Below are 15,069 nucleotides of genomic sequence, written 5' to 3'. Positions count from 1 at the left end.
AAAACCAAGGATTATACTACAATTATTCACGACCTTTAATTTAAACTTTTATAGTTGTTATGGGTTGGTGTTTGATACAAGTTTTATGAATATTCGTTTGTCGAAATTTAAAATGACTCAATAGCCATAAACCTATCATTCGATAATTTCACAAAACTGTCTTCCATGGATCACATAAAGTAGTCATCATTATGAACGATCATCAAAGTGATTATAGTACGTTGTTGCATATACATGATCCATGACAGGAAAAGTACCACAATGGCGTCGTCATTGGAAAATTTAGAAACTCAACTGGAACTGTTTATTGAAAATGTTCGACAGATCAGGATAATTGTGGGTGATTTTCAACCTCAGGGTCAAAATGTATTAAATCAAAAGATGTACGTATTTTGACTCGATTTTATTCAACTATGAGGTGAAGGAAATTGAATGCGATTTCAGTGTTGTAACAAACTCTTGATGTTTGAAGTACAGTTTCTTCTCATTAGTTGTTGGTCTTGCTTTTGATGTGTTTTAATTTTTTTTTTTTCCCAGTCAGGCACTTGTTCACGGGCTTCAGGAGGTTGATAAATTGAAATCTCAAGTTCAGGAAGTACATGTACCTTTGGAAGTTTTTGAGTAAGTACAGCAGCATGGCCTTTATTTGTTATAAATTAGAATTTAATTGTATAATGATATATGTCTCATTTTTACTTTATATGACAATGTGTAAAATTGGTCACAATTCTGAAGTGTCAGCCAGATTTATATACCCCCCTAAGAGCCAAACATTACGTGACAAACAAGATAACACAGAACAATGAGGCCCAACAAAATAACTGAAAAGTTTACGGTTTCTGTTTATAACGGCTGTAACAGCAATTCATAATGTGCCTCAGATTCATTCATAACAGAGTGCACACAAGTTCCTTCCATGGGATTTCCCTAAGCAGCATTTTTATCCTATCCTGTTTCCTGACCAACAAAGTTATGAATCCCCTCACATAATTTTTCTCATTTGTCACTACTGCAGCTTGCTTTATGCATGTATTCTCTTCAACACTTTGATCTTGTTATCAAAAGCATCCCCTGTCACTGTTCTTCCTGCAGAATGAACAAATATATATATGTATGTAATATATTTTTCTTTTCAGCTATATTGATCAAGGCCGAAATCCTCAATTGTACACTAAAGACTGCATTGAGAAGGCACTGACCAAGAATGAGCAGGTGAAGGGAAAGATAGATGCTTATAGGAAGTTCAAAGCACACCTACTTGTCGAACTGAACAGTGTTTTTCCAAATGAACTGACAAAGTACCGTGCCATCAGGGGAGATGAACGTCCTCTTACTTAAAACCTGCTTGTGAATATTGTGACATTGCATAAGGATATTTTTATTATTATTATTATAATGATTATTGTTTTGATGTATGTTATGGGCTGACTTGTAATTTGCTATATAGTGTATATGGTACATACAAGTTATATTATTATTCAGATTTTCATGCGTTCTTTATATTAAATTACATCTGTAGTTATTGTATCCCCCACCACACAACTCCTGTGGTACTCTACCCAATCTGCTTTAAGCTATGTCAATTTTTATGAGGTTGAGTGGCTCCTAGAATTTCTCAAATAAATTCAGTCTGTGTTCTCCCCTTAATTCCTGGGATCAACTTTCACACCCATAAGAAAATGTAGGCAAAATTACATCTATATTTTAATTTTTACATTTTAAGGCAGCAGATGAGAAGACAAAAGGTTATGAACTGAATGGTAGCGTTACCTGACATTAATCTGATTTTAATTTCCCCATTAATAAAATTTTGATTTGTTACTGTCAGTTCCAAATACTTGAACTTTTCCATATTTTTGAAGGATAACTTAGTTATGTGTTACGATTTTGCCCTGCATTATGGTGATAGAGATATTAACATATACTTTTGCTTTCTCTGTGCTTGCTCTTAGACCTGCATCATTAATTAATATCATTTATAGTTTCTGTTTTTCTTTATGGTGGTCTTTGTTATATCCTAATGGAATTACATCAGCAGCTAATGTATCCCATTTAATTTCAGTCCCACCCAGTTTTCTTGGACCTTCATAATGGCATATTCTAAAGCAATCATAAGACATCTTGCTTTAGACCATTCTGAATAGGAACTGTATCAGACAAATGTTTATCTATACAGACTTTTACAGGTTCCATTTCAGCACATTTTATAAGCCTAAACAGTTTCATGGGTACCCAAAACTCAGTGAAAATATTGTACAATTCTTCCCTCCTAACTGAATCATAGGCTTTCTTGAAGTCTATGATTTACTGTCTCGTTGCACTCACATTTTTTCTTCAGCGTTTGACGAGCGCAGAAATACAATCAGTAGTTTACAACAGAAGGACCAGGCTCAGATACTAATTTTTAAGCTGTATTTATTTCCATATGCCTAGCAACATTAACCCTGTATACATTCAGTAGCCAAGGGAAGTAATTCTTCCACCTGTTTGAAATACTGTGAAAATCTTCAAGCAGATCACCATTCTCATCCTTTACCAAGTTTGTTCTAGGTTGGTAACCCTTCTTAAATTCATTTATTCCTATACATAAATATCTAATTCTCTTGTTCTTACTGTGACTCTGAAGACTCACAGATCCACCAGACAGTAAAATTAGGTCATGAGTCCCATGGAACTTGGAACTAAGAATCACAGTGTTGGTGATGGCCTGCAGCAATTTATCAGTCAGTCAGATCTTCCTGTGTGTTACAAGCTCATTATTTTTGTCTTTTAGATATACCCTCTTATTATTCCTGAAATGTCTGCAAGTTTCACTTCTTACACTGTTCGCATTGTCCCATTTATTAGATTTGGAACTTGCAACCATTGCAGTTTAGTTTGTTTCCTTTGACCTAATAGTTATGAACACCCTTTGTTGAACCCTGGCTTATACTGCTTCAGTTCATAATAACACAGATTCGTTTTGGTTGAAAATTTGATATTCTGTATAATAGTTTCTAAAGCATTATTAATATCCACATCATCATCATCTAAGTTTTCCAAAGCTGTGAACCCATATAAGGTTCTATCAGGTACATTCAAATGAAATCTATTTATTTACATGGTCAATCTGTATCTTTCCATGAGGAAGTGTCCAAGTAAATTCATGGATATTGCAATGTGGGAACATTTGTACTCTTGACCATCAGATTTTTGGATGTGGCAAAGTTTACTACTCCATTATCATTATTAATTTTGTTTAACTTCATTCACAGTTATTTGAAAATCTGCTCTACCTACTGTGGCAGTGAAATCTAACATGTTCATGTGGTACTCAGGGAATACACATTCTAATTCCTCATAGAAACTGTCCTTTGGACCATGAATATTTAGAACAATGATACTGCACCACCAACCTCTTAGTACTACAAAAATCCTATCACCAGCAAACTCCACCCTTTTAGCTGCTGATATGATTCTCTTATGTACAAGAAATCCTGTCCCTAATTCATGATTCTCATTCCCCTTTCCATAGAAGAATTTATAATCACCTGCTGGTTCAATGCAACCCCTATCCCATCTGACCTCTTGTACTCTCACTAATTCTAACTTACACTTCACTATTTCTCTTTTGGCTGTTACCAGTGAACCTGCCCTATAATGACTCCTTACACATACCAAAACTCATGCCCATTTTCCTTAGCTAAGTTCATTTCAAAGAATCTGTCCGAGGTCCTACACAACCTTTCATTACAGACTGTACTTTTACAGCAAGGATTTCTTATCCCCAAGCTGGAGGACCATACCTTGTCCATGACTGCTTATTTAATACATTCAGCTACCCTCATATCTGGAGGCTGTCTCCTCTATCTGCAGTCTGAGGACATGCCATGCCATGTTGACATACAACTTGTATACTTTTTTAATTACATCAAAATGTGGAGAGTTGAACAATATATTTAAATATACAAGTAAAGAATTACTATTGTTGGATTATTTCAAAATAGCTATGTACTTTTATCTAACATCAGCACATATCATCTGTTTTGTATGGACCAGATTGGAAGAAACTGTAAATTAAGCTAATAAAGCTGATACAAAGGTAAAGCCAGAGTTGCCCTTGGACCTAAGGATCATGCCATGAGGGCATATTGGGAGAGAGGAAATAAAGCTTCATAGTAGATGAAGGTGAATGGTCAGCTTAAGATAGTCCACTTTACTTCCAATGAAAGAATCCATTTAACAATGAGCTGAACAGGTTCCAGACATGGTTGGTCTTATTGGGAATTAAACTTCTCATCCAGCACATGGTCAGTTTAATGGGTTAGCTGGTGACTCCTGTTCTTTGTTATCACTCAATAAGGCATGATGGGACCACAATGGGCATAGATAAAAGCTTCAGTCATGTCCAAAGTAAAAGATATATTGGGAAATCGTTACTACTCATCTTGCACTCCATAATTGTATCATTCAAATTCATTTTCTTCAGATTCCTTCTCCCACCTCTCAAATTTCTTGTTAACCGCCATGCTTTAGTCTGTCTCCTGTACCGTTGTCAGATTTTGTAAAATAAAAAAAGGAGTGATATCTCATTGCTTGTTTATAACGACATTTTTCACAACTAATAGGCTATAAAATATACATAATCAACATACTACATAACGTACAAAATGCTACTACACATCTGTATTACATAGGCCTACTACACATTTATAGAACAAAACAAATATTACATATCCCTATTACATATTTATAGAATGCACAAAATATTCTGCTTTGGTTTAGAACCTCAAGTGTTGCCAACATTCACGAAATGCAAGATAACGAAAGAAACTATAACAGTGTCATTTTCCAAGGATTACAGAAATTTTATGATAATATTTAACCCATGAAATATAATTCGCAATGGACTTAAATAAGGAAACGGAGAATTATCCACTCTAGGTAAACAATAAAAGGAGGAACAAAATTTGGGTGAAAAAAATGGAAGAATCCGGGGAAAATCTGGGAACCCTAGTCTCCTGTGTCTTTTGTGTAATACTGTCATGGGTTAGTGACTAGACACAGGATTCAGATTGAAAAATGAATTTATTGGATACTTATTACTCATAATTACAGATAATTACAACACTTACATTATTCTTCACTGATGATGGATGCCTTCCTCTGCCCAGGTTCCTACTCGTGACTTTTAGTCTCCTTCAGATTTCTATTGGTGACACATAAAACAGAATTCCTCTCGTTGCTCTTACACTGTTCTCTTGGTGAAGATGCCTGTTAGATGGCATCTATGATCTTGGCATCCCTTTTGCACTGTCTCTGAACAATTAACTGCATTTCCAAGCTCCTTATAATTACATCTTTCTTCAAGAGATCATTCTCTGCCTGTTATTGTTGGGCAAGTAATTTCACCTTGAGGCCACTTATGACTGCCACTTCTGCAGACATCACCATCTGTCTGCATCTGAGTGCAGTCATTAGGATCACCTTCTCCATGTCAGACATATCTTGTCTCAATGCTACTACTTTCAATTCCATGTTCATGGACTTGATCTTTACCATGGCAGCCCTTATTTTCATGATAAAAACAAGGAAGGTGAAATGGATGGGAATGCAGCATCCATAAAAGAGAAAAGAAACACAAAGTTTTGATTGGTAAACCTGAAGGAAAGAGACCATTACGAAAACCCAGGCACTGTTGGCTCAGGATAGGAATTAGTGAACACAGTAATGAAACTTCTGGTTCCATAAAACATGGAGAACTGAAGAGCAGAGCAACTATTACCTTCTCAAGATGGATTGTTCTCCATGGGCTCGGGTATTTCCAAAGAGTTTTGCCATATTTTCAAAGATTTCTTTATATTTTGATAATGTGTTGCATTCTGGCAACAAGACTTGAACATGTCTCTATGAATATTTCTCGATGAAATTCCTTACTAGGATCCAGTATTTTCTGTTTTTCTGTATGGTGTTTATGTTACTTGTGCACAAGATATCTCATTAAAATAAAATCCTATGTGGAAGTGAATTAGCTGAAGAGTTTTTAAATATGGTGCTCTAATTTTTAATTTCCAAAAAACAGAATCCACAAAGAGTGCTATATTATGCTTGCTGCCTGCTTCTTGCTTGTTACACGCTTGACTTAGTCTTCAAATCTAAAGACAGGGTCAGTATATTTCTCAAAAACATGAACTTCTACTAGATTACATTGCAACACATCCATGAGTATTCTTCACAGTTATTCCCATGAAAACCTCAAATCCAGTAACAATAAGAATGACATACAGGACAAAATTCAACAGGTTTTCTCACCCTGTACACATGCACAAAGCAACATTCAGTACATGTTTGCAGTGTTTAAAAAATATCACCATGAAAGTGATCCTCTTTAACTCTCTCACTGCCAAGTTCTGCCATAGAACTGCCTGCTACAAATGCTGCTCTGGGAAAATACAGTTGTCCTCCCTACCCAAAAAAGAGCTGATGTAATGCTGATGAACATGTGACAGTACATGTACCTTTGCAAACGGGTTCCTCGTGGTTGGTGTGCAATGGGAAGGTGCTTAGTCGAAAGTCCTTCATCACTTGGAACAGCGACTTTTCAGCTAATGCCACCCACTCCAACCCTACAGTTTGGAATTTTTTTGTCACATAACAGATGACTTGTTAACCTTGAAACTTTCATAGAAATGCGTTATGACATGACCGTAGAAATTTAATAATAGTCTCTCATCCTCAGTTTATAAATACTATATTCCAAATGTAACAGGCACATTCACAACAGAGACTATAAGTACCTGCTATGCAGAAGGATAAATCCTTCAGGAAAGTTGGAAAGCTTCTTCACCTTCAGAAATAGCAGTTTCTTCACTGGTAGGACCATGGCCTGTCGACAAGGAAAATCAACTATGAAGATATTGAGAGGACTTCCAACATTTTTTACTTCAAAATGTTTAAAGCTTTATTGCCACTGCTTTTCAGTTGCTTTAGAATATGCCATTAGGAAGGTCCGGGAAAACCAGGTGGGACTGAAATTAAATGGGACACATCAGCTGCTGGTCTATGCTAATGATGTGAATCTACTGGGTGATAACACAGAAACTCTGATGCTAGTAAGGAGGTTGGTCTAGAAGTAAACGCAGAGAAAACTAAGTATATGTTGCCGTCTCATCACCAGAATGCATGGCAAAATCATGACATAAAGATAGCTAGCAAATGTTTAAAAAATACGGCATAGTTCAGATATATAGGAATGACAGTGACAAATCAAAATTTGATTCCAGAGGAAATTAGGAGACTGATTTCAGGTAATGCTTGCCACCATTCAGTTCAGAACCTTTTATCTTCTCATCTGCTGTCTAAACACATAAAAATGAAAACATACAACATTATAATTTTGCCTGTTGTTCTGTAAGGGTGTGAAACTTGGTCTGTGACATTAAGGGAAGAACCCAGACTGAGAGTGTTTGAGAACAGGGTGCTGAGAATGTTTGGACTGAAGAAAGATGAAGTGACAGGAGGTTGGAGAAAACTGCATTAGGAGATTCTGGTACTCTGTGCCAAGTATATTTAGAATGATGAAGTCAAGGAAGATGAGATGGGTAGGTCATGTAGCATGAATGAGGGCAAAGGCGAATGCATATAGGGCATTGGTGGGGAAGCCAGAAGGAAAGAAACCACTACAATGACCAAGACATAGGTGGGTGGACAATATTAAAATGGATCTTAGAGAGGTAGGATGGTGTGGTATGGACTTGATAGATCTGGCTCAGGATAGGGATCAGTGGAGGGCTCTTGTGAACACGTTAATGAACCTTCAGGTTCCATAAATTGCTGGGAATTCTTGAGTGGTGGCGCAAATGGCAGCTCCTCAAGAAGGGCTCAGATCTACAAAAATTAGTTAGCTAGTTAATTAGTTAGTTAGTAATAATACGATTTGGATTCCCCAACCACGCTATGTTTCAGGATACTTTTTACTCCATACTGTCCCTTCCAGGTTAGGTTTCAGGGTAATTTATTAGATTTGGGATGAGGCGAAGCCATATTCTGTACTTTTTTCATGAAAATTTAACTGAAGTATGCTCCTTAAATGTACATGTTTATTTATGGTTTCTTTAAAGTCTTCAATAGCTAAGATTATATAGCATTAAGTGCAAGATCAGTGAATAATGATCTGAAGGGAGGGACTGAAGAAAATTACGAAATGGTCACAGGGCCAGCACATCCTTATTATATAAAAGATTATTTTGGGAGGGTGTACCATGGAACTGAAGGTTAGATCATCATGGACTGAGTTAAAAGTAGGTTCATGAGATCTCCGCCATGTCATATTCCAGAAAGCCTTCTTTATCCTGCTTGGTTTTGTCTTGTTGGATTAGGTCTGATTACGCTAGCTTAATATGCTGCATTTGAAGAATGTGGTACTTCTTTTGGCTTATTTTGGACTTGGTTGAGGCACTATGCTACAACCCGGGAGGTCTCAGGTTCGATTCCCGATGAGGTCATTGGATTTTTCAGTTGACCTAGTCGACCTAGTCCTTCCAGCCGCACTATGGACCTGGGGTCGACTCAGCCTCTAACAGAAATGAGTACCAGGAATCTTCTTGGGGGCACAGAGCGGTCAGCGCGTAAGGTTGATAACCTCACCGCCATCTATGAGTCGACTGCCTAGAAAATGTGGAAGCCTCGATGTCTCACAACCATACACACGGTTACGCTGCACAAAAGATCATTGAAGGTCGCAGTGCTAGGGCCAGTTTTATGGCTCACCCCTTATACTCATACCCCGGAATAAACGCAAATGGCAGTTCCTACAAAATATCTCACTTACACGGTGTATTCAGGATCCGCTAGGAATCATTCTTTTAAATTTTGCCCTGCAATGCCATCTGTTGGCGAGATGTGGCGTTAAGATTCTTGAAGTTTCAACTGTGGCTGTCTATAATTTCAAAGAGCGCTGCATCATGTGTTCTGACCTTGGATGTAACAATACTGTTCTGACGCTCGTCGGAAAATGGTGGTTGAACAGAGAGTCAACATCAAATTTTGTTTGAAGTTAGTCAAAACAGCCGGAGAAGCGTACGAAATGATGAAAAGTGTGTACGGTAGTGATTGTTTGAATCGCTCTAACATTTTTCGATGGTATGCTGTATTTCGTGACGGCAGGAAGGACACTGAAGACGCTCCACGTACATCAAAGCCGAGAACAAGTAGCACTGAAGAAAATATGAAAAAAGTGACAGAAATCCTTGCATCACACAGATGTGTTTCTGCAAGACTCATCGAGGAGCTTTTGGGAACACCAAAAAGTACTTTGCATCAAATTTTGACCGAGGATTTGGGCAAACGGAAGGTCTGTGCGCGGTTTCTACCGCACGCGCTGTCAGGCGATGAAAAACATGCCAGGTCGGCCCAAAGTGATACAAAATTTACAAAATCGATTGTTACTGGTGCCGAGACATGGTGTTTTCAATATGAGCCTCTCACAAAGCTGTAGAGTGCAGCGTGCTTGAGCCCAAAGGAAGTGCGCATGCGAAAGAGTCGAGTAATGCNACGATGTTTCGGAAACTGGATCTGTTTCCGTCCTCAGATGAAGGAAAGAGCTAGCCTCAATCACTGGACCAGTGATTGAGGCTAGCTCTTTCCTTCATCTGAGGACGGAAACAGATCCAGTTTCCGAAACATCGTGTTTTTATTAGTTATCTTAAAAACCAGGACGATGGATAAAGTCCAAAAACCAAATATATCAGTGTGTTATACACCATCGTCAGAATCCTATAGTAACTAAGGGATCACAGTCCTTGATCATCCTCCGTATTCGCCAGATTTGGCTCCAGCGGATTTCTGGCTGTTCCCAAAAGTTAAGTTGTCGATGAAAGGAGACCGTCACGACACATCCAGGACATCCAAAGGGAATGTACCGCAGTTTTAAATGCGATTCCACAAAAGAAGTACAGTGACTGTTTTCGAAAACTTTTCAATCGATTGCAGCTATGTATTGATTCAGAAGGAGACTATTATGAATAAAGAGTGAAAATTTGAAAACAATTCACGTCTTGTATTTTTGATGAACACAGTCCTAACAGAACCTCGACACACTGTGTATGATATATGGTAAAAAGTTAAAGTCGTCCCTGTGCCTATTTAAGCACTAGCCGTTAAGACGGTATGGGGAAATGGATGTATAGCTCCACCATTCTTGACCTCGGCACTATGTGGAGGTGACTAGTCTGCTTCACGCGCCGGCCGCTTTACCGCTGGTGAAAGAGTCCCCAGTACCCATTTCATAAGAGGTTGGGTGGACCCCAGCGCCGGTCTGGACGTTGTGGATAAGAGAAAAATCTTCTCCCTGCCGGGAATCGAACTCCGGCAATCCAGCCCATCATTATACCGACTGAGGTATCCCGGCTCTTCTTATCTATGGTATGGGACTCCATTTAAAACAGAACACACATAGTTCGAACTTTCCACGAGCCTTGCTGCTCTACAACAACGTTAAGTACAATATCATCTTTGCGAACACAAACGCTCGCTACTGGTTAGGTCTTGTGGCGCTGCATTCCATATCACACCTTTGCAACTTGTTTCTCTGAGCTCAATTTTAATGTGACTCTCCCATTCACATGTTTGTCTTCCAAGGTGCCCCTTCCCTTGATGATTTCCAACCTAAATATCGTAAGCATTTTGTGTTTCCCTACGAGTCTTACAAGTGCCATCAATTTCACCCTCATACATTTAATCACTCTAACGGTATTAGGTGAAGAACACACGTTATGAGCTCATGACTTATTTCCACCGCCTCTACTGCTTCTGATGATGTACTCATTGGTAGGTTCAACGGTTATTTAACCACGCCATATAAAATCCATAAATAATTTAATGCAGAATAAGATAAAAAGACGCGATGATTTGAAAATACTTCACAGGGAACGGAGCGAAATCTATGGTGCTGGCATTTCTATACAACACATATACACACGATTCTAAATTAAAAGTTTCATTTCGGAATTTTAATTTGTTTCTCCAGGGAATAAATTAAAACTGTATCACCATACTAACATAATTATAAAAAACAGCGGATAGACGTACACTTTCTGACAGACACTTTGTTAAGTAGATAAACGGTAAAACTATTCCTGTAACAGACCATGGAGCCCATAGCGTTGTGAGACGTCGAGGCCTACACATTTTCTAGACAACCGACTCACATATGGCGGTGAAGTTATCAGCCTTACGCCCCGGCCTCCCCTTTTCCCCCCAGGAAGATCCCTTGAACTCATTTCTGTTAGAGGCGGAGTCGACCCTAGAGCCATAGTGCGTGCTGGAAGGATTTTTTTTCCCCCTTTGCATTACAGCCCCAGTGGGCCTACGCCTACCTCCATGAACTCCATTCACTTCGGTTTTTCTAGATCTTACACATATGGTAGGACTCCTTGGGCGAGTGATCAGCTCGTCGCAAGGACTCTACCTGTAGACAAACACAGAAAAACGCACACAAACATCCATGCCCTGAGTGGGATTCGAACCCACGATCCCGGCTTCCGAGCGAGCGAAGACATTTCATGCCTTACACCACATGCCTTAGACCGCTCGGCTACCGTGACCGGCGCTGGAAGGATTAGATCAACTGAAAAATCCAATAACCTCATCTTAATCGAATCCGCTACCTTCAGACTTGTAGCGTAGTGCCTCCAACGAGTTATGTAGCAAAGTAAAATACTGCTGCAGATGGCATACAGATTACAGTCACAATTCTTTCATGGTTTTACTTTTTCATGCAAACTAATATTGGTGGAGTGCTTTGCAAGTGGCCATACTGGCTTCCTCCGCAACGGTTTCAGACCAACATACGTAGGCCTAATCAACCTTACGTCTCATTCGAAGCTAAATAACTTTTGTTGTTGATCAAGCACATTAAACATCTGATGAATCAACCAATACACCGAAGTGCAGTGACACATACAGGTATACGGACGAAAATCTAAAAACCAACAATAGATTAGATGGAAAGCCGGCGACCAGGTTATTTCGTGAGATGAATCCTTATCAAGCACTGAGATAACCGGTTTTAATCTACGCCAAAGCATCGAATATTCTGACTCAAAATTGTTCTTTGTTTCCTTCATTTCCTCTAGTCGAATTCTGGGACAGTAGTCTACCTTTAAAGGGGCCATAATTGCTCCATCTCCAGTCTTCGAAGTCAATACGTAACAATCTGCTCATATTATCCGACAACAATACGGCACCTACATATATTTTGTCAGATGCTCGTTTACATAGTAATAATTTTATTTTACACATATTAATGGCATAATTGATCTGGCTGAGGATAGGGACCAGTGGAGGGTTCTTGTGAGCAAGGTACTGAACCTTCGGGTTCCATAAAATGCTGGAAAATTCTTGGGTAGCTGCAGATTTGGCTTCTCCTCAAGAAGGGCTCAGCTCCATGAGTAAGTAATGGCATACGGTTATTTATTGTCATGGCTGTATTGGTTCTGCGTTCCTTGTATGAAGAAAATAAAATAAATCCTAATGGGAACGTCGTGCTTATCCGTCTGTATGTTTCATCTCCGAAACCACCAGATTACATTTGTTATTGGGGGTTTATATCAAATACCGTTGAGTGGAATTTCATTTTGGCCCATAGGTATATCGGCCAAACTGAAGCTCACTCAGTTATTCGTCTGAAAAAGTCATTGTATTAAAACTCTGGTCTAGAAGTAAATACAGATAAAACTAAGTATATATTGCTGTCTCGTCACCAGAACGCAAGGCAACATGACATAAAGATAGCTAACAGATGTTTTGAAAATGTGGCACAGTTCAAATATCTAGGAACGATAGTAACAAATCAAAACGTGGTTCCAGGGAAAATTAATAGGATATTAAATTCGGGTAATGTTTGCCACCACTCAGTCTAGAACCTTTTGTCTTCTCGTCTGCTGTCTAAAAACATAAACATCAGAACATACAGAACTATAATTCTGCCTGTGGTTCTGTATTGGAATGGAACTTGATCTCTGACATTAAGGGAGGAACATAGACTGAGGGTGTTGAGGAGAATATTTGGACCAAAGAGGGATGCCGTGATGGGAGTTTGGAGAAAGATGCATAATGAGGAGCTTCAAAACTTTTACTCTTCTCCAAGTATAATTAGAATGATCAAGTCAAGGAGGATGAGGTGCGCAAGGCATGTAGCGCGAATGGGGGAGAGGAATACATACAGGGTATTGGTGGGAAAGCCAGAAGGAACGAGACTACTATGAAGACCATGCCGTAGGTGGGTGGATAATGTTGTGGCGTATAGACCCACTGCTAAGGAGCAACGGCTCGGTAAACACGTTCCGTTGCTATGCAGCAGATTCTTAATAATGTAACAGTTGGACTACAACAATGGAAGAGCTGTGTCTTCTACGTGGTCCGTACCAAGGTTTTATAAGCAAGACGAGTTTTCTTGCCTTAGTCAGCTGAGAGCGAGTTCTGTACGATAGTCTGTGAAGAGATGACTTGAGTCGGAGGCAGAGGAATGGTTATTGTTGGAGCCGTTACCAGGAAACTTCTAGTAAAAGACTGAGAACATTAGACTTTGTGCTCTATTGAACTGTGAAGTGTGCAAATAGCGAAACTGTTATAGTTGTTTGTAGTTAGGACATCAATAAATTTATTCACCAATCCAAACCCCGTCTACAGTTACTCCTTCCCGTGACAGTATTAAAATTGATCTTAGAGAGACAGGATGGGGTTGTATGGACTGGACTGATCTGGCTCATGTTAGGGACCAGTGGTGCGCTCTTATGAACACGGTAACGAACCTTCGGGCTCCATAAAATGTTGGGAAGTTCTTGAGAAGCTGTACAACTGGCGGCTTCTCAAGAAGGGCTCAGCTCCGTGAAGATAATTATATGGCATTACAAATTCGACGCTATATAGTCTAAGTTACTGGTAGTGTCGTTAAATGAACTAAAAATAAATAATAAAAAATATCATTAATGTCTATAATGTTTATTCTAGACAGGTGTTCTTTGTCTCTATGACGTAAAGGTCTGTTAGAGAAATTAACGAGATTCAAATGCGAGCAATTTCCGTGGTGTGAATAGTTTTGCATCAGCTACACGAAGGCCAGTGATATATGCAAACTGACAAAGAATGAATTTCGGAAACGTGTACTTCGATTTGCGACCGCCTCTGTGGTCTAGTGGTCAGAGTTCCTGGCTATAGATCCAGAGGACCCGGTTTGATCCCCGGTGCTACCAGATTTTCTGAGAAGCAGTGGGTCTGGAACACGGTACACTCAGCCTCATCAGGATAACTGAGGAGCTATTTCAAGAAAATAGCGGCTCCGGTCTAGAGAAACGAAATTAACGGTCGTGGGGATTCGTTGCGCTGACCACGCGACACCCTCTATCCGCAAAAGTTGGTACTAACTTCGCCGACAAGCGGCGGTCGCTCGTTCGGTACAGTTCACTTGCTGACTACAGGCCACGGAGTTTATTATTTGTTTGTACACCTTTCCACTAGGCGTAAAACATCTCACCATATGAAATGTAGCGCACATGACGTGGAAAACGCATTCTGTTAACATATATGAATTTTACGTCAATTTTCCCATACTATATAGATATACTTACCAAGGACAAATAATGCGTATCTGCGCAGTGTTTATGATCTGTGTCAACAATGTATTTCTATCTGTGCCAAACGGGGGGCGTAAAATAACCACGAAAACTTCTCTCTTTATTACAGTGCACCTTTCCACTCTCGTTTTCCAAGCCTTTACTCGCCCACTCGTTGACCTCAAAAATCTACAACACAGGACGATGTCCTCTTGATGCTTCAAGGGTCCGATACTTGCCAAGTTTCGTCACTGAATGATTTGAAATGAATGTAAACCAGTTCACTTAGATGATAAAACACTACTTATAATAGGCACAAATAAATAAATAAGGGCAAATAAACACATAAATATACATATAATGCGGGTTATGATTTGATTTAATGTGGATCGATTGATGTAACCGGCAGAAATGATGGGTAGAACAGCGACCGCAGACGTTCTCGGTTCTGCTTCCAGAGATTCGTGGCAGAAACAAA

At 39.2% G+C, this 15,069-nt stretch overlaps 1 protein-coding gene across 1 annotated transcript; it reads left to right on the top strand.

Annotated features, from left to right (window-relative positions):
• Window positions 1-227: 227 nt before the first annotated feature.
• On the top strand, window positions 228-3,961 carry LOC111869362 (mediator of RNA polymerase II transcription subunit 10). The gene is made up of 3 exons (XM_023860839.1): window positions 228-383; window positions 538-621; window positions 1,137-3,961. The coding sequence occupies exons 1-3, from the start codon at window positions 235-237 to the stop codon at window positions 1,336-1,338; spliced, it is 435 nt and encodes a 144-aa protein (XP_023716607.1). The 5' UTR covers window positions 228-234; the 3' UTR covers window positions 1,339-3,961.
• The last annotated feature ends 11,108 nt before the right edge of the window (window positions 3,962-15,069 follow it).

The sequence above is a fragment of the Cryptotermes secundus genome, unplaced genomic scaffold (assembly GCF_002891405.2).
Source record: "Cryptotermes secundus unplaced genomic scaffold, Csec_1.0 scaffold584, whole genome shotgun sequence".
Lineage (NCBI taxonomy): Eukaryota > Metazoa > Arthropoda > Insecta > Blattodea > Kalotermitidae > Cryptotermes > Cryptotermes secundus.
This window is presented reverse-complemented; position numbering and strand designations above follow the sequence as displayed.